General features: G+C 36.1%; 2 protein-coding genes across 2 annotated transcripts; both read left to right on the top strand.

The window, feature by feature from the left end:
• The first annotated feature begins 713 nt into the window (after positions 1–713).
• Positions 714–8,025, top strand: LOC116419795. Its single transcript, XM_031941913.1, has 5 exons — positions 714–850; positions 2,986–3,164; positions 5,417–5,523; positions 6,853–7,023; positions 7,625–8,025. The coding sequence occupies exons 1-5, from the start codon at positions 778–780 to the stop codon at positions 7,707–7,709; spliced, it is 615 nt and encodes a 204-aa protein (XP_031797773.1). The 5' UTR covers positions 714–777; the 3' UTR covers positions 7,710–8,025.
• A 4,978-nt stretch (positions 8,026–13,003) lies between these two features.
• Positions 13,004–26,352, top strand: LOC116419882. The gene is made up of 8 exons (XM_031942393.1): positions 13,004–13,114; positions 14,810–14,988; positions 16,493–16,599; positions 17,817–17,996; positions 18,791–18,840; positions 20,273–20,372; positions 25,064–25,188; positions 26,090–26,352. The coding sequence occupies exons 1-7, from the start codon at positions 13,045–13,047 to the stop codon at positions 25,122–25,124; spliced, it is 747 nt and encodes a 248-aa protein (XP_031798253.1). The 5' UTR covers positions 13,004–13,044; the 3' UTR covers positions 25,125–25,188; positions 26,090–26,352.
• The last annotated feature ends 242 nt before the right edge of the window (positions 26,353–26,594 follow it).

The raw sequence follows: 26,594 nt of genomic DNA, 5'->3' as shown, positions 1-26,594 counted from the left end.
TTTCTTTACCAGAGATACAAGCTTCATGTCCATCCTTACTTTGTCGTCCTCCTACAACTCCATAATGAAAGAAAAGGATCCAAGAATGACTATCAGGAGCCAAAATTCTAGGCCTGGCTCTTCTTAATCACTTCCAACTGTGATCTAAGAAACAGATTGAATTCTCTACGCTCAAAGTCAAGTTTCCAACAGTATCCAAGGGTATTGTTCCCTGATACATCCAGTAGGAATACTCCATTTAGCCAACATCTGCATCCTGGGTCACTGTTCTATTGAGGTAAGGAGTGCTATTGGTCACAGATCAATCTCCATGTAATCTACACTGAATTATTCTTTTTCCTGACAAGGATAGTTCATAATTGATGGTAAACATCAGAACATCTCTATTGTTAGTTTCTGTAACCAATTATCTTAATCCCATTATTTTCAGTCATCTCACGTGTAAAATCTTAGGTCTCCTCAAAAAAGAGATTCAGAATTCACAATTAGGAACCTCATATGAACAACAGAGAGAATAGGGGACAGAAAGATGTCACAGAGTTTCCTACTCTTTGAAATAGGAAGAAAGAGTTATTAGGCCCTTTAATGCTAAACACCTGATTTTATGCGTAAGGTCTCTGTTCTTGAGGTAGTAGAGATTTCTTTGAGTCAATGGAGGGAGATCATTGGAGACACCTGAGTGGGATAATCAAGTATAAAATCACATGGACCATGAGTACTCTCCTCAACTTTCCATTTTTTGTTTAGGTCAGTAGCTTTACTCTGAGATTTGATACAATGAAAGCCTTTTTGGAATTAGGAGTGCTGTGCCTTTTAGCTTGCTTGATTTGGGCTGATCACCATCAACAAGGTAAAATGGATGAATTTTGTGTCGTAATTGTCTCTTTCTTAAACGTGTGGTTCATTGTTAAATTGTTAGTAATTAGGTGTATATCTATTTCAACTTTCTGTAGGTTGTAGTAAAATAAAAAATTACTTTTAAAAATATTACCTACTCTGAACTTAAGCTGTTCTCTTTAGTTTTGAGAATTGGTAGTTAAGTCAGATAAAAAATGTCCTTTATTTGCTACTCTTGTTCATGCAGATTGTTTAGGAAAGATATTTCCCCATTAGTGTGTGTGTGTGTATACATATTAGGCCCTTTTAACTTGTGTAAATATATATGCATATGTATATTATGTAATAATATGTAATGGTGATTTTTTTTTTTCCCCAAGTGCTAAAACCCAATTAACTATTTCTCCCTGTTTCAAAGGGTAGGGGGATTCTGTGACATCTTTCTGTCCCTTATTCTCTTTGTTGTTCATTTGAGGTTCCTAATTGTAAATGTTGAATCTCTTTTTTTAAAAAAAATATTTTTTTATTACAGCTTTTTATTTTCAAAATATATGCATGAATAACTTTTCAACATTAATCTTTGCAAAACTGTGTTCCAAATTTTTCTCTCCCATCCACCTCCTCTCCTAGATGACAAACAATCCAATATGTTAAACATATTAAAATATGTTAAGTCCAACATATGCAAACATATTTATACAATTATGCTGAACAAGAAAAATCAGATCAAAAAGGAAAAAAATGAGAACAAAATGCAAGCAAATGACAGAGTAAAAATGCTATGTTGTGATTCACACTCAGTTGAATCCCTCTTTTTGGGAGAAAGACCTAAGATTTTATATGTGAGATGACTGAAAATGGAGTTAAGATCTTTAGTCATAGAATGTAGCCTGCTCTATCCCTAAGAGAACCGCTTGATACTCACAGCTTCTTGTATTGTCACTGCAGCTGAATTCTGTTTTCAAAAATTTCCTTTAATTCAAGGTCAAGTTCATCGTTTCTAATTAGTAGCTGGACCTTGCCCTTTGGTTGTCTTCTTACCTGCAATACAACTTATTTATAGCCAGACAATTTAGATTTCTACTTTTCTTCTCCTTTACAATGAGCCCATCCAGTCTTCTTAATAACCCTACCATTCTTGTGTAAAACTCTGGGCTCCTCACTTAATTAAATCAGTCAACCAGAATCCAATTACTACACTGATTTTTTTTTTCCCCCCTTTAACTTCTCATTGCCTTCTGCCCAGTCTGTGTGTTCAATACTAGAACCCAAAGTTGTTTTAGTATTTTTCTAACTCGGATCTTTTCACTTTTTCCTTCTTCAAATTCATCCTCATAGAAATACTGCTTTATCACTCAATTTTCAGCCTCAAAATGTTAAGCAGATCCTAATTACCCACCAATTATGTGTAAACTACTCATCTTGTTATTTTCTAACCCCGATTCTGACTCATGCCTACTTTTCCAGCCTTGCCTGGCTTCCTAAATAGCCGACATGGCCTAGGCTGTATCCTGACTCTATACTTTATTTAAACACTCCTTTGATTCTATTATATGGTTGAATGTTGTATCTTCCCAACCAGACTCTGACCCCTCTGAAAATAGGGGCTGTTGATCTCTGCCTTGTTCCTTTCTTTTCATAAATTGCTAGTGCCTATAAAAGTTTTGAAGAAATGCTTGTTTAATTGGAGTTGCCTAGAAAGACATATTATATGCCCAAGAAGGAGGCAGTTCAATATTATATGCCCAAGGTCTAACTCCATACTTCATAAAGAAAGGAATAAAGTTTTATTTTCTCCATAGAATCTAAGCTTGACTGAGAAAATGGATATGCTGATAAGGCAGTTACGATCATAATTTGTAGTACTAATTGGGATCTTGTAGATTGGACACATTGCAAGCTTTGTAGAACTAGATAAATGAAATCTGATACTATCATTATTATTGATCAGTCTTTGATTGCTTTTTGCTTTCTTCTGCAAAACCAAATTCTGTTGATTTGGCTTTAGTTTTTTTTTTTTTTTTCTTGGAACTATTGATTAGAAGAAATCAGTTTCTAGCCCATAATAGGTGCTAAAAAAAAAGTATTTGAATAGTGTTCAATAAAAGATCTAAATGGATCTTTGATTTTTTTTTTTTTTTTCTTCAGTGACTGTGGAATGCACCCTTCTCATGTTCCGGGTGTCAGTGAAAAAAAATCTATTTAGATCTGGAACATTAGTGAGACCTGAAGAACTAACGCTTGGTTCGGGTTGTCCAGTTAACGGGGAGTTTCCAGATAAATATGAGCTATTTTATTCTGTGACCGAGTGCGGGATTCAAGCTCTGGTAAGAAGATAGCCTATTCCTTGCCAATTGTTTCTATGCCTGTTTCCCATAATATATTGAAGAAAATAAACTGAATTTCCTACTAAATGATACTGTGATGAAGATCAGAGAGTTCATCTGGGAAGGAGATGGAAAGCCAGTGTCTTGCTATTTATTGAGAAGCTCTGTGGCCATAGGAAGAGGGATTTTTTTTTTTAATTTGACAAGTTTATGCCCTTTCAAGGGTAGGCTGGGAGGTGTGTGTATGTATATGTACGTGTGCATGCCCGCCTGGGCTTCTGGAAAGAGTATCTGACTTGGAGTCAGAAAAATCTGAATTTAAATATAGCTCCAGATCCTAGCTCTTAACCTGGGCAAATGATAGAACTTCTGTCTGTCTCAGTTTTTTCCATATCTAAAATGGAGATGATCATGGCATCTATCAAATGAATATTTTACAAATCAATTACTAAGCCAACTAAGAAGTTAAATCATCCAGGTTCACATTGCTTATTAAATCTCTGTAGAAATAGAAAGTTGTAGGGCAATAGAGATCAGAGGGTTTTTTTTTTTTTTTTTTTTTTTGTGGAATCAAATGAGAATATTTTTTCCTTTTGTCTTTATATTCCCTTCTTCTAGCACAGCATCTGAAACTTAGTAGGCCTCAGATTGTAGCTCAATAGAATGTTAGTACTTTGAGCACACTCGGATCTCAAGGGTGTGTATGTGTGTGTCTCCCCAAGAGATCCCTTCTAGACTTATTTTTGGCTCATTTAAGCCAATTAGGAAATCTGATTTATGCCATGGTTAGGGCATGAAAGGCCAAAGGGAATCTAAGAATATTGATCATTCAGGGAGAACCTCTATTTGGAAGGTCTACTATTAAATGAAAGTTGAAGTTGTCTAGTAATCACTCCTTATAGCTTCCCTATTTATTACCTACACTAAAGTGTGACTTCCCCCTCTTAAAATAGAGGGGGGAAATGCTTGCATTTAATCTGAAAATAAAAAGGAGTCGTTGAACCTTCTTGAACATTGTAACATCGAGGGCAGACTATTGATTATATCCATATTGATTATATCGATTTCAGTTTGACAGACTTGAAAGGGGAAACTTGAGGTTAGTTGGCAAAAATATAGTTTGTAATAGCTGATCGGGGTCTTGATTAGATTGTGTGAATGGAGAAGAGGGGACAGATGGATGATGTCCTAAGAGAATCAATATTCCTTGGCAACAGAGAGGGTATAAAAAAGGACAAATGCTCCAAAGGAGATACTGACTTTAACAGAAACAGAATTAAGAAGAAGAACGGCTTTCTGGGAAGGTTAGGAATATACTGGATAGGTTATTAATTGGGCACGATTTTAATGTAGAGATGGAGAAAAGGCACTTGAAGTGGGTCTAGAATTCAGGAGATAGAACTAGAAACTTGGACACTAAGACTCGGTTGTGTTGAAGATCAACCTCGTGTGAGCTGGTATGATAACAGAAAAGGAAGGGTGGGGAAAGAATTTCCTTTTCTATAGTTCTGGCCTGTAGTCATACAGGGATGATTTTGTGGGGGGTTGAGGTTAAGTGATTGCAAGATATCAGAGATCCTGGATTTGGAAACATAAATGGGCAGATATGGGAAGAAAAAGCTATTGTTAACTGTATGATGGAGTAGATTATTTCCCTTGTAAAACGAAGGGACTCAATTCAACAAGCATTTAAGTCCCAGCCAGTGTGAGAATAGCTAGGTGGGGAGAGAAGCTGACAAGAACAGTACCATGAAGAAACCCTGTTTTTGTCAATTAGGTCAAATGTTAGTGATCCGGAAGAATTGAGAGGAAGTGAGTACATTTGGTAACTAATACCTCACTTAGTAATATTGGAAAAAGTAGCTCTGGATGAGCGATGGGGTAAAAGCCAGACTTCAAGGGGCCGAGAAAGCAGGAAAAAGTGAGAAATTAGAACCACAGTGAAAAGCATGAGACGGACAATTATATCTGGAAGGAGATGCTAGAATCAAGTGAAAGCATTTTAAGGTTTGGGGGAATTTTAGGCTGTTTGATACATGAGCAAAAAGGAAACCATAGAGTGAGGAGGACAAATTATGGAGGAAAAGGGGTGTTGTACATCAGGTGCCTTTGGGATGAGAGAGAGTCAAAGGTGCAAGAAATAACATTTTATAAAGCCATCTAAATGGTTCCTCTATGTGTGTGTGTGTGTGTGTGTGTGTGTGTGTGTGTGTGTGTGTGTGTGTGTGTGTGTTTTTTTTTTTTTTTTTTAGGCTATGGAAACGCATGTGATTTATAGAACGGATCTCCATTATATCTCATTATATCCTGTTTTTGGTCATCGTTCACGTGATTTCCCCTTGTCCTGCAAAGTGTTCAAGTAAGTATCATAGATGAGGTCTCTAATGTCAAACTAATCTTCTTATTAAAAAGACATCTTTGCTTTCCTCTTGCCTACTAGTTGATGTTGCCTCTAAATATTAGAACTAACAGGGGAAAGGCAAGATATCACACAGAGGTCCTGGATTTGAAAATGGAAATGGGCAGATTTGGGATAGAAAAATTGTTAGCTTCATGATTGAGTAGTTTATTTCCCTTGTAGAATCAAGTCTCTATGATTCGGCAAACATTTATTAAGTCCCAGTGTATAAGGTACTCTTGCTAGCTAATGAAGATATAAAAAGGACTCTGAAATAAGTGCCTGTTCTTGTAGAACTTGATTTCTACTTCGGGAAGTTATCCTGGGGTCTTTTTATATTTTATATTTATGTTTGGATACTTAGACCTTCTCTTTCACAGTTAACAAGTGATGACCCATTATCCAATTTTCTCATGTAAGAGGACAAATTCCAGGGCTGGGAAAACTGAAAGGAAGGCTTAAGGGGCAAATCATTCTTCCAAGGAATAGAACGGGACTATATTCCCAAGAATGTAATAATGCTTTGAGATTTAAAACTCTTCCAAACTTAGCCCCCAATATACTTTTCTAGCCCTTATTTTTGAATATTTCCCTACTCAATTTTCCCCAACAAAATAGATCAGAAATTCTTCCTTCTTCTTACATGTAAAAACATAATATTTTTTGTTATATAAATTCTCTTTTTATTTCTCCTTTTGAATCGCATGGGGAGAGGGAAAAATCAGAACAAAAGGGGAAAAACAATGAGAAGGAGAAAAAGGGGGAAGAAATGAACATAGCATGTATTAATTAACATTGAGTCTCCATAGTTCTCCCTCTGGATGTGGATAGCATTTTCTATCCCAAGTTTATTGGGATTGGCTTGGATCACTAAACCACTTGGAACCAAGTCTGTAGTACTTGATCACAGCACAATTCTTCTTTTGCTGTGTACAATGTTTTCCTGATTATGCTTATTTCACTCTGCACCAAGAACAGAAATTCTCGCTGGTTCTCCCACTGCATTGTACTTCCTTTGACTATATTCTTTCTAAGCTTTAATTTCCTTCACATTTCTGCTCAATTCCTAATTCCATAGGAATCTTTATTCAACATCTTCCAAAACAATCTTTTATATATTTTTAGGTGAGCATTTTTACATGGGTGTGGTTCAGGTGGTCAAACAAGACGATTGAAGTCAGAAATGGTTTTGTTTCTTTGTTTTTTATCTGTAGAATGGTTATAATAGGCACTTAATATATCTTTATGGGTTGATCATAATCTTGGAGGAACCCGTTTTCCTATTTCTAGGGGACTACAGTTCTCTGATTCAGAGGAAGATGAAACCATTCTACCACAAAGCAAAAGAAGAGGTGCCGTGAAAATGTGGCCTTCTTTGGGCCCCCCCCAATGGAGTCCGGAATACCAGGCAATGATGAAAAAACGGAACGAAGACCTTTTAGCACGACAGAATGAATCTTGGTAAGGATGTTAACCTCTCCAGGAGACCCTGGGCCAGTGGGTCCTTGTAGACAACTCTGTAGCTTTAGGAATATTTTTTTTTTCCCCAAGCTTGTTCAGGGTAGGGGAGACAAGAAACAGATTACAATACTAGATAGAATTGGTTTTGAAGCTAGGGACAGCTGGGTTCATATCTTGTCCTGATGCTAGTTGGTTCTATAATCCTGGGTTAGGTCATCTATCTTAAGTTTCTAAACAACTTCCTCTGTAAGTTGGGTAGCAAGTACTAATTTATGTGGGTTAGAAGGAGCTTTTTTATATAGGTATTCCCTATAGTTGAGTATATGGCTATATACTCAACCTTAAGGCAAGAAAAAATCTATATCTATATTTATATAGATATAAGGAATACCATGTAGAATAGTTGCCTGCCAGTGAAGAAGTAACAAGAAGAGAAGGTTAATCCTATGGTAGAGAGTTGGGGGCCAGAAGCACACATGGATGGGGATGGGAGAGACTTTTCTACTTTTGGGATTAAAGTAGGGGAAAATAATCCTGTTCTCTTGCTTCATTAAATCTGTCAATGGCAGAATCTGTTTCTTACTCCCATTCCCTTGCATAGCCCCGTGGAATCCTGCTCCGCCTTGACTCAGAGCTCTCCAGTTTGCCACCTTTTCCATGGAGATATTGGACTGCTTGCATCTTGAGAGACTACTGAAGGGGCAGCCAAGGACAGTCAACTTTGTGAGCCTCACAACTCTGGTTCTGAACTTCAGAAACTGGCATTGCCCAAGCTCTCCCTGCTGAGCTTTTTGTCCTTAAAAATTTTTTTTTTAAGGAATAAATCTCCCTAGCATTGCCCTTATTTTATAATTCCTGTACAGAAGGGGACTGTGTAGGTTTTAAATTTTAATGTTCATGTCTCATTTTTAATCTGTTACTAATAATTCTAATTTGTGCTAATAAATAAAAGCATGGAAATATTTGATAAAAATACACGCTGCTTTTACTTTTTTACCATTGGAAAAGGGAATAAAGAGCTGCTTTCCTGGCTCCCAACATGCCCTAATAGTATACTGGCTTCTGCCTTGTGCTTAGTGAGCTGTGGAAGCAGCAGCCATCAGTAACAATGACTCTGTTCCCAGGCTGGGAATCTTGACTTCTTCTGCTGAAGGAATCTGTCTATCAAGGACTTGAAGGGAACATCTAGATGATCTAACTGTGTCTTTGCTGTTTGTCCTGTGGCTCTGCTGCAAAGGAATGATTCTCATTTTTTCCTTTTATAGTCTTTAGTCCCAAAGAATAGTGGGATGTATATGAAGAATGGAGTCCCTGGTATGGCCAACAGCTCATAAATATAACAGATTTCCTGTATCTTTAGGAAAGACGTGACAAACTTCATTTTTGTTTTTACTAATTATATTTATTTAGGAGCAGTGTCTACTTCAGTTAACTGTAGTATAAGAAAGAAAGTTAGAAATGCTAGGGAAATAAAAAGGATCCCATGAATCCCACTGAATTTTCATTAGTATTCACCATTAAATCATAAGTATTCTGTGTATAGTTCTCTCCTTGTGCTTGATTTGGCTATTTTTTTTCCCTATGCTTCTTCAGAGTGGCAGAAGCTTAAAAGGGAGGAATGAAAGTGGGCTTTGTTTTATGGACCTTTTGACTGGTCTATCTTACTATTATAAGAGCTAAGAATATTATTCTTCCACAATCCTATTATCACTTGCTTAAAGTGGGCATTATTTGTGGCCCTCTAGAGAGTGGAAGATTTACTTTTGAGCTGAACTATTGTGTAGCTCTAACTTTTGTAGAAGATAGATTGGATTTCATTTTAGGGAAAGTGGACCTGAAACTTTAGTACTTTCTTTAATAAACAAATGATTGGCTGACTTCATTAAACAATATAAAAAAGTTGCTCATTCTGTCTTTTGGCCATATTCTTTTGCTGTTCAGATTCTATGTTGTCTTCTGTCCTAAGTTCAAATTCCTTCCTTTCCCCAACATTATAGCTTTTCAGTATTGCCCTTCTAGCTTACTTTTCCTTTCTTTTATCCTTCAAGAGCTCTTAAATGTAGTCACCAGGAAGAATGCTTTTTTAGGAAGAATCCTTTGTTCACCATATTTCCATTTAAATTTAAATGGTGTAACCCCTAGTTAATTTGAAGAATAAAAAAAGCAATTAATTTCTCAAGAAATTTGCATTTTATTTGGGTTTGTGTGGGGAGACGATTCAGAAAGTAATTCTGATGGGTGAAGAAGGCTGTATGATCAGTAAGACCTTATGTAAGATGTGGCCCTTGTGCAGAGTTTAAATAGAAAGCTAGAGTTTGAGAAGGAGTTCAATGCAGGAATGATGGAAGCAAAAGATTTGTCTTGATCTGATACCATTTTGTTCTAAGTTTCATTTTGTTACACAAAGTTATCTAATAAGGTAAGCACTTGAGTGGTATAGTTTAGTAGGGTAGTAAATAATATCAGAAAAAGCTACAGTAAAGAGAAATAAAAGGAGATAGGCAAGAATAATTGTGCTCAAAGGCACCATAGCTACAAAATTTATAGAATTGCTTACTATATATGTGCCTAATGAGATGGCATCCAGGTGCTTAAAGGAAAAGCCAATTGGTTTGGAGGAAAAACAGATAAATGAAACTATCATATTAGGGAATTTGTATATTTTCTTTTTATACCATAACAAATAAAAAAGAAATTTAGGACTTCAAATGAATTTTTGAAAATTTAAATAGTATGCGATTCTGAATGGTAGGTGTAAGACAGAAACTGAAGTATTGATAAAAATTAAATTGTTCTCTAGGGTAGGTAGGGAGAAGACTTGGAGAGAAGTTCTTTGGTCCTACCCTCTGAAGATAATCCAGTCAAAAATCCAATTATGTCAGGTCCCTGAGGCTAAAATTTCCCTATAAAACAACTTAGGTTCATGTCTTTACTACTGCCTTCCTTTGGGTCAATCTGCCAAGCACTCTGGCCCATGATGTCTTTCTCTTTAACCCCCATCCCATTGCCATGTGGTATCTCCCCTAATTTCACTATGCTTCTCACCTCCCCTTTATCCTTATAATTAACTCCTTTAGGGTACTAAATACCTCTCAGGATTTAGGCTGCCAGCTAAGGGCACGGCCCAACCTCATAGAGTATTCCCTTGCGACTGGCTAAATGTGGGTTCCCCTGAGGAACTTGTCTTTATATGCTCATTGACTCTATTTCATATTTATCATCCCTGGTGTCTATCGTATCACTTCATTTTGTCCATAACATCTTCCCTAAATAAACCTGCCCTTTGCCAAAGAGAATGGCCATTGTGAATTCTTCACGTAACTAGACCCCAACATTATTGCCTCCCATCGTCTGATGTCTGCCTCAGCTACATCCTTATGGATCTCTGATGATTATTAAATAGGAACAAAATGGCATTCATATACCTAAGTTTTATGTGACATGTATACAAAAAAAAATCACAATATGGGATAACTCAAAACAGGCAAAACAAAAATCCACTTGATAACCATATTGCCATACATATTATATTTCCTTAAGGACCCTTAACATAAAGGCAGTAAAATCTAATTGGATTATCAACATTTAGTCAAGAAGCATCCATTAGTGCTTATTATGTGCTAATCTCTGGGGATACAAAGAAAAGAAATAAAAAAAGATGTGCCCTTAAGGATCTCGCAATCTAATAAGAGATAATAAGCAAGCAAACATACAGAAAAACTACATGCAGGATAAATGGGAAATACATCCTAGTAACACAATAAATGCTCAATCTAGCAATAAAAAGCAAATTAAGGGAATGGAGATGGAGATGGAGATGGAGAAAATGATGACTTTTGGGTAGTCCTTGTGCCACAATCAATGCTACACAATCAATTCCAAAGTTCTTCAAAGGGCTCTTGAGAGTGTTCTTGTATTGCTGCTTCTGACCACCGTGTCAGTGCTTGCCTTGGGTGAGTTCTCCATAAAACACACTTAAGTAAGCATATGTTTGACACTTAAACAACGTGGCCAGCCCACTGGAGTCATGCTCTCTCAAATAAAATTGGCATTTTAGTTTGAGAATAAACCCATATCTGGTACTTTCTCCTGTCCAATGATCTTCAGGACCTTTCTCAAACAATTTAAATGGAAGTGATTCACTTTTCTGGATGAAACTGGTAATCTATCCAGTATACAACGATGAGATCAGTAGAATGGCTCTGTAGACCTCCATCTTGGAGTCTAATACTTCTCTCCCATTCTTTCCTTTGGAGCCTCCCAAACACTGAGCAAATCTCAGTTGAAAGGTTTTGCCACAGGCAAGGAGCCTAATGGCATTCAAAACCCCTTCTTTGGTTGGAAGTTTAGCTAGAGTGGGATTGATTTTAACCTGAGATGTCTGGTTAATGGCTTTGGTGATGATCCATGAGAAACCATGGAAATACTCAGCCCTTCTATCCAGAATCATGTCTTATCATTAATCACTGAGAAGATGAGATGAAGACCTTATAAAAGTTCTTTGGGTTGTTGCTGTCAGTGTAAAACTGAATTTCATCAGCCTTGTTGCTGAGCCACGAATCCTGAATCTTTCTAAGCTTTGCTTGTACTTTACTTTTGATGGAGTTGAATGCTGCCCTCTTAAAGACAGACAAACCATCCTGCTGTTAAACCCTCTGGAGTTCTTGTGGAGTTCTTATTTTTCATTTAGCAGCTTCTGAATTTCTCCATATTTTCATCAAACCATTCTTGATGTTTGTGAATGTTCTGATCCCACTGAGTAAATGCAATACTGTATACCAAATCTTTGAAAGCTGTCCACTCCTTTTTTGCTCCATCATATTGGCTCAACTCTTCTTGTAGCTGTATTGTCAAGAAGAAGAGACAGATGGGATGAGAGAGTGATGAAAACAGAGTGCTATTTATTGATGGCAATGTAATAAAAATGATACTCAGTTAAAGATCATTGAAGATAGGAGTACAAAATAATAGATTAAAAAGGTAATCCTGAAGAACTGGCCCTTCAAAGGGCAAATCATATAAACCATTGATATTTTTATTAATGAAAATGACAAAAATAAGCATAGCAACATTTTGAGGATCCATTCAAAGTAATTATTATGGTAAATCATATCTCTAATCACTTTTATATATAAAAAAGAAAGAACAGATCAAATAATGGAGCATGTATTTTTTTTTAAAACTAAAAACTCAACAAATTAAAAATACCAATTAAATGCCAGAATAGATCCTAATCCTGTTTCTAAACTTGATCCAACCCATATTCTGAAAATAAAGAATAGGTTAATCAAATTAAAATCCCCAAACTTTTAATTAACAAATAAAACTAGATTTTAAAATATCATCAGCTAATTTTATTTTTTCAGAAGCAAAAAAACCAAATCATCATTATAAAAGAAAAAGTCAAAACAAAGAAATTATTAAAAATGATGTGCAAACCTCTAAAAGCGTGGACAATATTAATTATTCATGGGTAGGTTGAGGCGATACAACACAAAGGACAGTATTATTTAATTTAATTTACCTATTTAATATCACATCAATCTAATTACCAAAGGAGTGATTGATACAGTTGAAAAAAATCAACTGAAGGAACAAAAGGTGAGTAGATTCCAGGAAATATAGTAAAAAAAAAAAAAAAAAAAAAGAAGGAAGGGAATTTAGCAGAACCAGATATTAAACATACCACAAAGCAAAAAGCATCAGAATAACTTGATCCTCATTAAGAAAAAAAGAATTTGACCAAGGTGACATATTTCATACAGAAACCAACAAATGGGATAGTCAGGGGTTAAAATGGTATTTGTGGGAAAGGAGATTTAAAAAAATGACTAGGGAATGAATAAAATAATGCCCTGCTAATTGTGGAATTCTAGTTGAAAATTTCCCTGAACACCTAGAAAGAATAGATCATTGCAAACACCTGAGTGGGATGTTATATAAAATCACCTGAGTGCTTGGGTCTTCTAGCTTGCTTGTTTTTAGGTTGAGGTCAGCAGCCTTGCTCTAGGCTTGAGTACAATGAAAGCCTTTCTGGCCCTAGGAATCCTGTGCCTCCTTTTCTGTCTGGTTTGGGCCCAAGAAAAATCGGGTATTTTTATCATTTATCTCCAAATATGATTTAACATTTGAAAAGTGCTTTGCAGCTTTAAAATAGATATCAGTGACTATTATTATCTCGAATATCTTATTCCTTGTTGAACTGTTAGTTGTCTCATGCTCAATTTTCTTAGGCTTGTAGAGAGAGTTAGCTCTTCTGAGCTGAAGTTGCTATTTTCCTTGTTTTCTGTTTTTGGCTAATGAGAGACTTGTGGCTTACAGTATTTGTTGTAGGACATCGTTTGTTGTTCTTCCTGGTTCTGCCTCTTCACTGAAGATGCTTCCTCTCTAAACATCTCTCATTTTGATTTTCACTCTGTTTTTATGAGAATCTCCCATTCCCATGGTTTCCATTTTACTCCACAGTGGCTGAATCTCCGATATGAATCCTCTCGGTCTCAATGTCTTCCTGGACAAATTCAAGTTTTTTATTTGCAGTTGGTAGCAGGATCCTTCCTCATGACTGGCTTCTTCCTCTTGTCTGAAATCAAGCCCTTTATATTTCTCTTTTTCTGCTGCTACAATGAATTTTGTTCCAGAATAGCTTCTGATTCTTCAACAATCTCGTAATTCCATGGAGTCCTCACTCATTCTACCTTTTCTTCCTTCCCAGAAATAGTAAGGGGGTCAAATGTTCCTAATGTGTCTGACCTGTGGTAGAGCTTTCTGAGCTCATATTTATCTAATTAGTCAGTGATCCCAACAGTGATGTGTTCTGAATCCTCTCCAAGAAGGAAGGACAACAACGAAGTAAGGAGGCACAACGAATAATGCTCTAGCACTGAAGTCGGGACAATCTGAGTTTGAATCCAGCCTTCAATGTTTACTTAGCTATGTGATTCTTGGCAAGTCACTTGCTGCTCTCTGCCTCAGTTTCCCCAAATGTTAAATGTGGTTGATAATGTCATCTTCCTCCCAGAGTTGTGAGGATCAAATGAGATAGTAGTAAATTACTTAGTTTAGTGCCTGGCACACAGTAGGCACTTAATAAATCCTCCCCTCTCTCTGATCCTCTTTTCAGTTTAATCTATCATTGAAGTCTATTAATGTCTTTGATTTCTCCTGCTTTTTTCTTTCCTCTATCCAATCAAATGGTGCTGTTCTAACTTTATTTCCTCTGGGGGATGTGGAAAATGATTATGATTTTCATAATTATCAAGATGACATGTTTAATGAATAAACTAATAATCTAGATTTCTCTGAGCTGCTTCTTCTGGCTTGGAAATCAGAGCCTTACAATGAGGCTTAAAATGATCAAGTTCTTGACAGTGATCTCCTGTCTGTGTGAAGGGAAGTGATTTAAAAAACCTATTCTAGTTCTGTCTCCCACTAAGTAACAACCTCCCAAGATTTGAAACAATTACTTCAGAATTGATCCAACAGGATGGGGGAACACCCATGTTATCCTGCTTGTCATAGGAAACTTTACTCGGGCCCTGAAAATAATTGTACTGTATTTTGTCTTCCCCTTTCCTTCTCGCTTAAATTTCTACCTTTCCTTCAACAGGTCTCCTGCCCAGGGGAACTTCCAGTTTTCCTCATTCTACTACTTGATCTCTAAAACCTGCTTCTTGGCCCTGCTTTGTGTGGCTCCAGCTATTCACAGAGACCAAGACAGTAAAATTCTGTTGACAGTTTTCACTGTGATTAAAAACTAAATTCTAATTTGTCATTTGTTTTTCCACAGTGGAAACGACATGTAGTCAATATGTGCTCTGGGTTTTTGTGAAGAAAGACCTGTTTGGTGATGGTACATTTGTGGCATCTCACGAGTTGTTTCTTGGGTTTTACTGTCCTGTTACTCAAGTTCTAGAGAATCATTATGAGCTACAGTACCTTGTGGTACACTGTGGGATCAGGAAAATGGTAAGAGATGATCGCGGTAGTAGTCATATATTGAATCTATCCAAGTCTTTATTGGACCTATCTGTTACCCTATAACACACATATCCAAATGGAAAATAAATTCAATTTTCTACTAAGTATTATGATTATTAAGGCTTGGGTGGGGGGGGCACAATCAAAATAGGAGATAAAGAGACAGTGTCTTATCCTTGATCACCATTCTCAGGAGAGGTTCCTTCTTACTTAAATGTTCACTGGCTTTTAATATCAGACTAAGGTGGTTTTCTTTGGGTTTTAGGATCTCGGTTTAGGCAAACTCACTATCTTTTCCAGCTACATTTGAAAATTCAGTCTCAACATATTATAGATTCTCTACTTATGTGACAGGTCTTCTAGGAAAGCTTATTTGAACTCTGGTGATCTTTATGTTTAGGACTATCCCAGGTATATCTGTTGTTCTTGAATGAGGTCCACTCCCTGATTGGTACTGAACCTGTCAAATGAGATATGGGAGATAGCTCAGCTTGTTATTAGTCCCTGAGGAAATATCTTAAAAGCATTCAAATTGGAAAATTTTCCATTATAAAGAGCTCAAGTGAGATATTTGTGATTTCTGATAGCCTCTGATTTACCTAAAAGTCTTATGTTTACTAAACACAAACCAATTGGTCATGTTGGGAAAGTGAATAAAGAAAAATTGAGGTGGTCTTTCTGAATTACTAGGATGATTATGATTTTCTTAGTGGAACTGGGGATTACTGAAGGGATAGTTCAAAGGGGGATTTAATGACCTTTTTGAGTTTGATGGGACATTTGGGTGGAGATGGTTAGACGAGCTAGTTCAGAGGTCAGGAGAGACAAGAAGTCTGAATTTCCATTTGTGGAATCACTTAACTGTTGAAAATTGAACTCATGGGAGCTGACATAGAGGGAAGGAAAAGAGAGGGAAAGAATGCAGAAGGATGATCTGAAAATGAAGACTAAAAACTCATGATGAATTAGGAGAAGGACCATGTAGCCCCACGAGGAGCTAGGAAGAATTAATTCCTTAGAGAAAGTGATCAATAGTGTCAAATGTAATCAGGTTAAATGAATTACTGAGAGGGGGTCAGTAGTCTTGGTAAATAATGCGTCACTGATATTCCTGAAAAGACTAATTTCATTTGGGTGGTAGATCTAGAAGTCAGATTGCAAGAAATCAAGAGGGCTGAAGTATGTAGGAATGAAGGACGATGTATATTCTCTGAAGTTAGCTGTAAAAGGTAAAAAAAAAAAAAAAATAGAAACTTTTGTCTTGAAAGGAATACTAGGATTGAGTGAAAGCTTTTTAAGACTGGAGGGAATATTGGCACTAAAAAGTAGGCAATAGAGAAGGAGCCAGTTGATTAAAGGAAGATCACAAAATAGAGAAGGAAGGGGTATGATTGAAGGAGCAAATCTGGGAATTGACATGTGGACATGGGATTAAGGGTACAGGAAATAAAACTGAGCATCTTCTTCTAAATAGTATCTCTCTGGCCTTTAGGTTTATGAAACTTATACTAGATATGACAGTACTCTCCTCTATAATCCGTGGAATACAAATGGTCCTTGGCCGCCACTTGTGTTTTCTTTGACGTGCATACTGCCTAGGTGAGTAAATATAGGATTTCTATTACTGTACCAGTTCATATCCAATTAGTCTGTCCATTCCAAGTCATCTTGGCTTAGCTTTCCTCTTGCTTATTAGTTTATATTTCTATCAATCTTCAACAAAAGGCGGGATTGACAGCAGAGAATCATCCTCAACTCATCCTTCTTTCTCATTCCCACACAAATTTCAAATTAGTTGTCAAGTCCTGTAAATTCTTCTAGTATAAGTCCCCTCTCTCCTCTGATACTGAAACCATCCTCATATATTCCCTTGTCATCCCAAAGCGGAGTATGGTAATACCCTATGGATGGTACTGCTGCTTCAACTCTCTCCCTACTCTAGTCCCTCTTCCATACAACTGTCAAGGTGATTTTCCTGAATGCAGGTCTGACCACAATTGTCATTCAGCACCCTATTTAACCTGTCAATTCCTACACCAATAGTCTTATAGCTTCTTTCCTTCTACATATTCTGTAATCCAGTGACAATGGCCCCTTTGCTATTCTGGCTCTCCATTCTCCATCTCCTTACTTCCCATGCTTGGAAAATTCTTCTTCCTCATAGTTATCTTCTTAGATTCTTTCAAGTCTTAGTTGAAGTCTCACTTTCTGGAGCAACTTTTCACAATGCTCTGAAATTAATCTCTTTAATCCCTCTCAGATGATCTCCAATTTATTCTTTTTATTGTTTGCCTGTGGTCTTCCCATTAGATTGAGTTCCTCGAAGGGAGGGATTGCTTTTGTTTCTTTTTGTATCCCCAATGCTTAGCTGCATGCAGTAGGTATTTAATTAATGATGATTTTATTATATAAATATTTATTTATATATAAATAAATTTCATAAATAATTATATTATATTACATATAATATAATGTATATTATATAATATATGTAATATAATTATAACAAAATAAATATAATATATTTATATGTATCATTATAATTTGGAAATAATTATTTATTATTATAATAAATGATTATTGATTATGATTTCTTTCATTAGATGCCAGTTCTAAAAAAGTATCTTTTGCCTTTCTTTGTGCCCCAGTGCTTGTTATCATGTTTAGAGCATAATAAGCATTAATACATGTTTGTTAACTGACAGCAGGGGATATTGTTTTGCTGCTTTTGAATTTATCCCTGGAATCTGGCATTTAGTATCTGCTTGGTTTACATTCATTGCATGAACTTGGACAAGATTTTTTCCCATTTCTAGGAGAAGACGTATTCGGAATGTTCATGTCTCTCCTCCCAAATCAACTCCTGTGTCAAACCAAAAGAACAGTCCTCAAAAGACCGAACAGAGTGTTAGCAGACTGACCGACTGGGATTTGGTCTCATGCCACCTACTAGGGAGGAACCTGTTCGAACTTCTGAAAGTAGCTCAAGAAATGAGGTGAGTGGGGACTCATTGTCAGAATGATTGTACCAGACCCACGGCAAAAGGCTGAGTGAATGGCTCTGTGGCACTTGGACTGTCTGCCTAGAGTCTGTTGGGGGAGTCTTCCAAGCCCCTTTAGAGAAGGAGATGGAAGAAGCAGTTTGGCAGGTGGATAAACCGGTCTGGAAGTCAGGAAGATATGGATTCAAGCCATAACCTTTTCCTACTGACTACATGGGGCTGGCAAAAGGATGAACCTCTGTATCCATTATTCTTTAATTCCATAAACTCTGGAGCAGGAGCTTACTTTTATCATTGAGAGATTTAAAAAAAAACCCAGTGAATTTCCAGTGCCAATGGCATCATAGGGACAGTTCTCCTCCCAAACATAAATATGTGCTCATGGGCATAGAGAATACCGAGGAGAATAGTTGTTAATCAGAAAAAAGCCAAATATTATGGGAGCTCAGAAGAGGGAGACACAAAGCCCATGGTAGTAGGTACAGCATTGGAGATGAAAGATTAACCCTATCGCTCTTTTTAGCATTCCTGACTTCAACCCAACTAGATTAAAATGCAATTGAGAATATTTAATAAAATATATTTATCAATTAATAAAATATATTAATTAATAAAAATACAAGAGGTGTAGATAATGTTAATATTCTAAGTCAATATTTAGCCAGTAGGGATTCTTATGTATAAGTTAAGGACCCTCATTTTTATTTGAATTTGATGCTACAGTCTTATAACACAAATCAGCCAATGGTGGGGTCTGATTTCTGATACTTTCTTTTTTCCTTCCACAGAGACTTACTTCTCACCCCTCATTTGATCTCTGTTGTATGCTGGAAGCAAGGTATTACACTGACTGTTATTTCAGACATTCTCTTAACCAGATTCAACTTCAGGACTTCCAAACATCTCCAAGTCTATGATCCTCATAACTCGGGTGGTAATGATCTTTAGGAAGCTAAAATTGCCCACACATACACTGGGGAAGCTCCTTAATTGGCTTTAAATCTTCATTTCTTTTAAATAAATGAATACTATGTTATCTGTTCCTTTTTTTTATGATCTCTTGGATAAACAACTGCATGGTTATCATAATAATATAATATAATATCAGTAATATATGTGTATGGCTCGGTTTCTTTAGTTTGGGATTAGTCACATTATTAACAAAATAAGTGAAAATAAGGAAAACATTAGGCAAGCCTCCATGCTGAATATGTGGGCCACTGTTACTGAATGTCCCAAGAGAAGGGAACACAACTCGACTCTCTTGGCTTCTCAACCCAATAGGTGATAAGAGTGGCAAGAGTTAGCTTTTTCCCTGGCCCCTTCATGCCTACTAAGGAGTAATTATTAGTAGCAGCAACCCTTTCTTGTATCAACCTTGGAGTCTTTATCCCTTTGCTTGGGGTGGGAGGAAGTAGAAGAGTCTACTTATAGGAAGACCTTCCAAAATAAAGGATATCTGAGGGTGAAAATTAACGGAATGCCTAAATCCATACTGTGTTCCCTATGCCGTTGTTTCTAAAGAATGGTTTCCAATAGATCTTTATTAGCATAAGCCTCCTGAATCATGAACCTGAGAGATACAGGGTTAATTGGGGGGAAAAGGAGGTTGTTGCCACAAAGATAGCTTATGGGTACCGCAGGTTTCTTGTCTGGTTTTCAGTGCAAATACTCAGCTTCAGCCTTTTCATCAGGATTATGTAAAAGTCCTCTCTTTCGGAAAAGATCTACTTTCCCCTCAATATTGAATTATATTTAGTTCGTAGAATAGTTGTTCTTGATTGCAATTCTGTATCATTTTCCTTTTGGAAGATTTTACTCGTACGTTCTCCTCCTTTATGATAGTAGTTGCTAAATATTGTGTTAACTTTATTTTTGACTTCTTAGTATTTAAAATTTTTCAGCCATCTTTGCTGGTTTCTTGGACAAGGTTTGTATCTCTTGTATTAAGCTACTAATTCTCTCTTTAGATCTTTACTCCAAAATTCTCATTTCTTTTTACAGTTCTCTCCTCTGACAGCATGCCAGGCACTGTAAAAGTCCCAACAAATCCACTGTCTGTGCCTTCTTTTGTCCAGTAAACATATGCAAGTGGTACCTTTGACTCGTATTACCTGGGTTGATTGTGGAGGTCTTTGTCTTTATAAAATGGGAGATATTTTCCCAGGCTTATCAGGAGGAATATGTCTTTGGAAACTTTTGAGCGGGGCATCAGGTCCTAATTTCCTTGAGTTGTTAGCATTTCTCACTGATTACTATTTTTTGTTTAGATCAGCAGCCTTGTCCTGGAATCTGTTGTCACAAAGACCCTTCTGGGATTAGGAGTCTTAAGAATTTTAATCTGTCTGACTTGGACCAAAGAAGAATTAGGTAACTGAGTGAACTTCATTTATTTATTTACTTACTTTAAAATTTATTTTATTTGAAAAAAATAGAGTAAGAAAAAAAAAGAAACAAAAAAGGAATACAAAACAAAATAAAATAAAACAAAAGAGAACATTGTCATCTGCCCAGCAGAACATCAGGGAGGATTCAGATATATAACAACAAATTACCAGTTCAGGAAGGTAGATATATTAGTAGAAGAAATTATATTCATGATCATCAATTTTTTCTTTAGTTCTTTGTAAATTGTTCTTTGGTTCTCTGCTGCATACTTTATTTACTTTGTTCTTTTTCCTCCTTTCATCTTTCCCACTCCAAGCTACAGTTAAGAAAAGATATATTTATTTATACATATGTAGGTATATACATAAATATACACATACCTAGACACACACACACCCCACTTACACACACACACACACACACACACACACACACACACACACACACCTTTCCTATCCCTGTTGACTTTTTAATTAAATTTGGCTCCATAACTTGTCTTGCTATTATTTAACTTCCTTCCACAGATCCCTTCCTTGTCTTCTTCCTTCACTCTTTGCTTCCCCATCCACCCATCCCTTCCCCCCTTATTACTTTATAGGTTTTGAAGGTGCTATACTCTTCATTGTAGATATGTAGTGTTGCCTCTTGAACCCATTCCTCCTGTGAGTAGGTTTTCAGAATTATGAGTCCCCCTCACCCCTCTAATGCCTCTGTGTCTTCCTCCTCTGCACCTCATTTGTATGACATGATTACTATTTTTATCTTAACTTGGCCAATCTTTCTTTTGAGCTACCCTATTGTTGATGTGAATCTTAAACATATAGTATACATTTCCCTTGTAAAGAAAAACATAAACAATTTGTCCACGTTCAAACAGTTTGTCCATGTTGAGCTCCTTAAATGTGATTTTGTTGGCTCTTACATATTAAATTTTCTGTTAAATTCGGGTTTGATCGGTAGAAAGTCCTGAAAATCTGCAAGTTTATTGGATGTCCATTTATTCTCCATCCAAATTATAGATAATTTTACTGGATATGATATTTTTGGCCACGGGCCAAAAATTGGATTTGTTCTTTGGATTGTTGTTAGATATGATTCCAAGACCTGTGCACAACCTTTTATTATAGCTGTTGCTAAGTTTTGTACAATTCTAATTGTAGCTCCAGCATATTTGAATTTTTTTCTTTCTTTCTTTTTTTTTTCTTTTTCTTTTTCTTTCTTTTTTTGCAAAATTTTCTCTTTGATCTGGTGGTTTCAAAATTTGTCAATAATATTTCTGAGTGTTTTCTACAAAGGATCTCTTTGAGATGGTAATCAGTGGATTTTTTCTGTTTCTACTTTCCCCTCATGTTCTATCATTCTAGAACATTTTTCTTGAATTAGTTCCTTCATTACTGTGTCAATATTCTCTTTGGTCATGACTTTCTGGCAGTGCAATTATTCTTATATTTTCTCTTCTTGATCTATTCTTCAGATCTGTCATGTTTCATAGTTTGTTTTATTTTCTCATTCTTCATAATCTGTTTTGTTATTTCTTGTTCTCTCATAGCTTCACTGGATTTTCCTTGCCCAATTCTAATTTTCAAAGTATTATTTTTATATTTGAGACTGTATCTCCTTTTCTAGTTGGTTGACTTTTTTCATAATCTTATTTTTCTTGGATGGTTTTTATTTTTATTTTTTCCTCAATGTCATTTGACTTTTAAATTCTTTTTTGAATTCTTCTATACATTCTTTCTAGGTCGGGAGCTGAGAATTTTATATTTTTATTTTATATCTCAATTTTGAATGATTGGCTTCTCATTACAGCTACAAAACCTCAAAGTTCGACCAGATCTCTCCATTCAAAAGTTAGATGATAAACTTAGTTTGTGAACTTAGCTTTTATGAGACCAGCTTCTAATCACTGTGATATTTGATCAATGGAATACTTTATTTTTTCCATACTGAATGGTATTTTCTGGGTTTTTTGTTTTCCAGTTAAAATAAACATTTATTAAATACTTCCTACATGTCAAGCACTGTGTTAAACTATCTCCAAAAACGTTTACATTCTAATAGGAGAAAACAACACGTTAAATGAAACTATAAAGCATGAGAAGGGAGAAGGTATCTATGTAGAGGCATCTTGTAGAAAGAACTCTGGATAGTTAAGATTGGAGCTCAGAGAGGAATGAAGGTGTGAACATTGCTTCCCTGCACATTTCCTTAGAATGGGGGTTCTGGAACCAACTAACTAAGCAGCACAAGGGGCTTCAGTGGTAGAGGGAATTGTTTAAGGTGAGAAGGCTGATCTGATATTGTGGCAGTCATCTTCCAGGTGCTCCCTGGATCCTTACTCTTGGCTCTCATCTTACTCTGAGTTTCAGATGTCTGAAATCATAACTATATATATGTATATATATATATATATGTGTGTGTGTGTGTATGTATATAAATAAGTTATATACATGTATATATATTATGTTTCTATATTTCTCCATCATTCAAAGCGAGTTCCTTTTCTGAAGAAAATTGCAGCTTCCTCAATAACCCCACTACTTTACTTGCCTTCAGGACTTTGATTTCTTATGACATTTTTTTTTCTTTTTGACTCCTAGATAGTAAATTAAACTTCTTAAGGCTTTGCTTTAATTTCTCCTTTCTTTCCCTTTCCACTGCCATTTGCTTAGTCTATATTGTCATTACTTTATCATACCATTATTTCAACATCTTCTTAATTGATCTCCCTACCTTCCCTTCCCCTCTTCTTCCAACCCATCCTTCTAATAAAACATTGCTTATTCTACCAACTCTTTATTAACTATTGAATGTCCACATACATGGCCTTTCTTTATCATATTCTTTATGGTTCAAATATACTTTGATTTGATAGATAAGATTTAATAGGCAAGTGTCTGCTTGATCCTGGACTATTTTTGATTATTCCATCCTCAATAGATGCAAATCTTGTTGAGTGTTTGCTCTATAAATTGAGAGTGGAATTTGTGAAATACAGAGTTTTTACCCTGATATATTGTTATCTTCTCCACTTCCCTAAGCTGTTCTCATTCTAGATATTACCTGAACACTAGCCAGCTGACTAGAATGTGCATAGAAAGAAAGGAAAAACACACTAGGGATAGTAAGATAGATGGACAGATGCTTGTGGTAGATAACCTTAGCATGGGATAAAGCTGAGAATAGGGCTGAAGCCTGAATTTGGCAGTATTTAGTTTCCCTAATCCTTAGTTAATGACTAAGATACTTAAGAAGTAACCCAAAGACTTCCTTTAGTTTTTAGTTTTGACAAGAACAGCTACTGACTCATTCTGAAATGTGACTTCTTCAGGCAAGTCCTTAATCAATGATTTCTGTTGAAGGATATAAAGATATTCTTTCCCCTTTTTTTCTAATTCTATGTCCTCTAGCTTCCAAATTTAATCATCCAAGGCTTTCTTCTTAAGGATACTGAGAGATAAATTTCTAGTTTTTATTTGTGATATTTGAATTGCCAACTACTGGTATTATAATTAGGTACCATAATTAGGCTTTCCTTCTGTAGTTGATTCTGAACATATGTTTCTATACTCATTGCTACCTTGCAATGTCACAAGTAATTTCTTGAATTTCCTTTACTTATAGATGAAAACTTACTGGTTTTTTATCACTGAAATTTCTCAAATTTTTGGCCTTTTCTTTCTTTCCTTCTTTTGCTTGTATCCTTAATGTTTAGCATAATGTGTGGCAAATAGTAGGCGCTCAAGCAATACTCGATATTTCACTTATTTCATGGCCCAATCAAACTAGATTATTTTGCTAGCCTAACCACAATACTTTATTTCCCATTGTTATAGCTATCACAAACTTTCTTTTTTTCCCCCTTTTCAATAGTATTTTATTTTGCCAAATACATGTAAAGATCGTTTTCAACATTCATTTTTTGTGAAACCTTTGTTCCAAATTTTTCTCCCTCACATTCTTATTTTCCCCCTCCCCAAGATGGCAAGCAATCTGATATAGGTTCAATATGTACAATTGTTTTAAACATATTTCCATATTTGTCATATCATGAAAGAAAAATGAGATCAAAAGGAAAAAAAAATAAAACAAAAAAGGCAAAAATACTATGCTTCAATCCATATTGAATCTCCATAGTTCTCTTTCTCTCCTCATGGGAATAGCATTTTCCATTCCAAGTCTATTAGAATTGCCTTATCATATACTTTTCACCTATATCCACTTAAAAAATTTTTTTTGTTTGTGAGGCATTTGGGGTTAAGTGACTCATCCAGGATCACACAGCTAGTAAGAGTTAAATGTCTGAGGCTGGATTTGAACTCTGTTCCTTCTCACTCGGGACAGGTGCTCTATCCACTGCACCATCTAGCTGCCTCCTTTAATCCATTTAAAGAATTTTTTTTTTTAAAAATAAGCTAAAGCACAATTATTCATTAGAACCCTTTGTGGATATTCCTCCTTCCTTGGTTACTCTCTCCCTAATGTTACCTTATATTTAATTATCTAAACTTTTCTATATATGTTATATTGCCCTAGAGAGCATATGCTATGTAAGGGCAGAGATTTCTAGTTTTTTACCCTTCATAATTCCCCAGAGCATTGCCGTATTGGGCATTTAGTACATATTCACTTGTTTAATCTTGATATTGAAAATGTTTTCCCCTTATCTGCAGGGTATCGTGCTCATTGGATTTAGAAGATTTTACTCCCTTTCTACCTCCTGTGATTGACTAGGAAAATAATATTTCCACAGTGGAGGGTGGTATTGTTGGATTCTTTTTCTGGATTCCACTTGCAGGTAAGTAGCAAGACTAAAGCAATTATGAGACTATTGATTATCCGATAACTGCCATTGTTGAGCAGCTTTTTATTGTCTATTGAACGTCCATGCACATGCCCTTTCTTTATTATATTTTTTTATGGTTCAAATCTACTTTGATTTCCTAGGTAAGAGTTGGCTTGATCCAGGTTATATTTTGATTATTCCATATTCAATGGATGCTAATCTTTTTGAGTGTTTGCCCTATAAATTGATAGTGGAATTTGTGAAATCCAGTTTTTATTCTTTTATATTGTTCCCTTCTCCACTTCCCTAGGCTGGTCTCGTTCTAGATATTATCTGAATACTACTGGCCAGTTCACTAGAATGTGCATAGCGGAAGGGAAAAGCACATGAGGGATAATAAAATAAACCAAATTTGAAGAGGAGACCGAGGAGAAGAGACACATGGCAGATAGTTGTGTAGCAGGAGGCCCTCTACTTTGGGGAGTTGTCCAAGCTTATTTATGAGAGGGAATACAAGAAGCAGCCATCCTGTGGGCCAGGAGGACCAGCGTTCAAGTCTTCAAGCCTCTGACACTTTTTGGCTATTTGACATGTGGCAATTCATTTGACCTCTAAGGACTCTAGGCACCTCTAAGTTTACAAGTCAGATCCTTCCTTATCGTGGTACGGCAAACTTTATTACCTGGATAGTCTTTATAATTGATGAAATCTCAGGTCAAGTTCTAATCCCTAAGACACAAAAGAATAGACAATACTTAGGACATTAGTGTCACTTTGGGGAAGTCCCAGGCACTCTAGAAAACGAGGTAATTATCAGGACCATGGGTCTGCTTTGGGGATGGAGGTGAGGAAGTAACTGTTTCCTAGGCTATGACAGGACCCAATTTCTAATACTATTTTTCTTATCCAACAGGGACTGAGTTCTTCATATTCTGATTCTGAATTCTACACGCCACTACTCCATCTGTTGTGGAGATATGAGGCTGACTGTTTACTGAGATATTTCCTTAGGAAGAAGTTGGCTTCAGAGCATCTAAAGAGCCCATTCAAGCGTACGAGGCTCCCAACTCAGATGGAGACCCACAAGAATTCAGAATTACAAAGCTTGTCTTCAGAAATGTCTCGAGAGATTTTAAAATTGCATTCATTTTAAATAAATATACCCCTTTGCTCATTTTTTATAATCACCAAAGAGAATTTCATGGATTTTAAACAAATTTAATGGTGTGTGTGTGTGTGTGTGTGTGTGTGTGTGTGTGTGTGTGTTTATGTCTTTGAGATTTTGTTGCCGTATTAATTACCAAATGAGAGAATGCAGGAAAGGAGCTGGACAAAATCCAATGAGACACCATGGGCCACTATTCCTAGGGACGGCAGGAGAAGGGAATAGGAGCAGCTTATGTGGTTCCCTGACTTTG

The sequence above is a fragment of the Sarcophilus harrisii genome, chromosome 6, assembly GCF_902635505.1.
Source record: "Sarcophilus harrisii chromosome 6, mSarHar1.11, whole genome shotgun sequence".
NCBI lineage: Eukaryota > Metazoa > Chordata > Mammalia > Dasyuromorphia > Dasyuridae > Sarcophilus > Sarcophilus harrisii.
This window is presented reverse-complemented; position numbering and strand designations above follow the sequence as displayed.

Bases quoted from the DNA above. Each gene is read 5' to 3' on its own strand.
- LOC116419882 (XM_031942393.1), top strand. From the start codon at position 13,045: ATGAAAGCCTTTCTGGCCCTAGGAATCCTGTGCCTCCTTTTCTGTCTG. The intron at 13,115-14,809 runs GTATTTTTATCA...GTTTTTCCACAG, and splicing joins TTGGGCCCAAGAAAAATCGG to TGGAAACGACATGTAGTCAA. The intron at 17,997-18,790 runs GTGAGTGGGGAC...TTCCTTCCACAG, and splicing joins AAAGTAGCTCAAGAAATGAG to AGACTTACTTCTCACCCCTC.
- LOC116419795 (XM_031941913.1), top strand. From the start codon at position 778: ATGAAAGCCTTTTTGGAATTAGGAGTGCTGTGCCTTTTAGCTTGCTTG. The intron at 851-2,985 runs GTAAAATGGATG...TTTTTTCTTCAG, and splicing joins GGCTGATCACCATCAACAAG to TGACTGTGGAATGCACCCTT. The intron at 3,165-5,416 runs GTAAGAAGATAG...TTTTTTTTTTAG, and splicing joins AGTGCGGGATTCAAGCTCTG to GCTATGGAAACGCATGTGAT.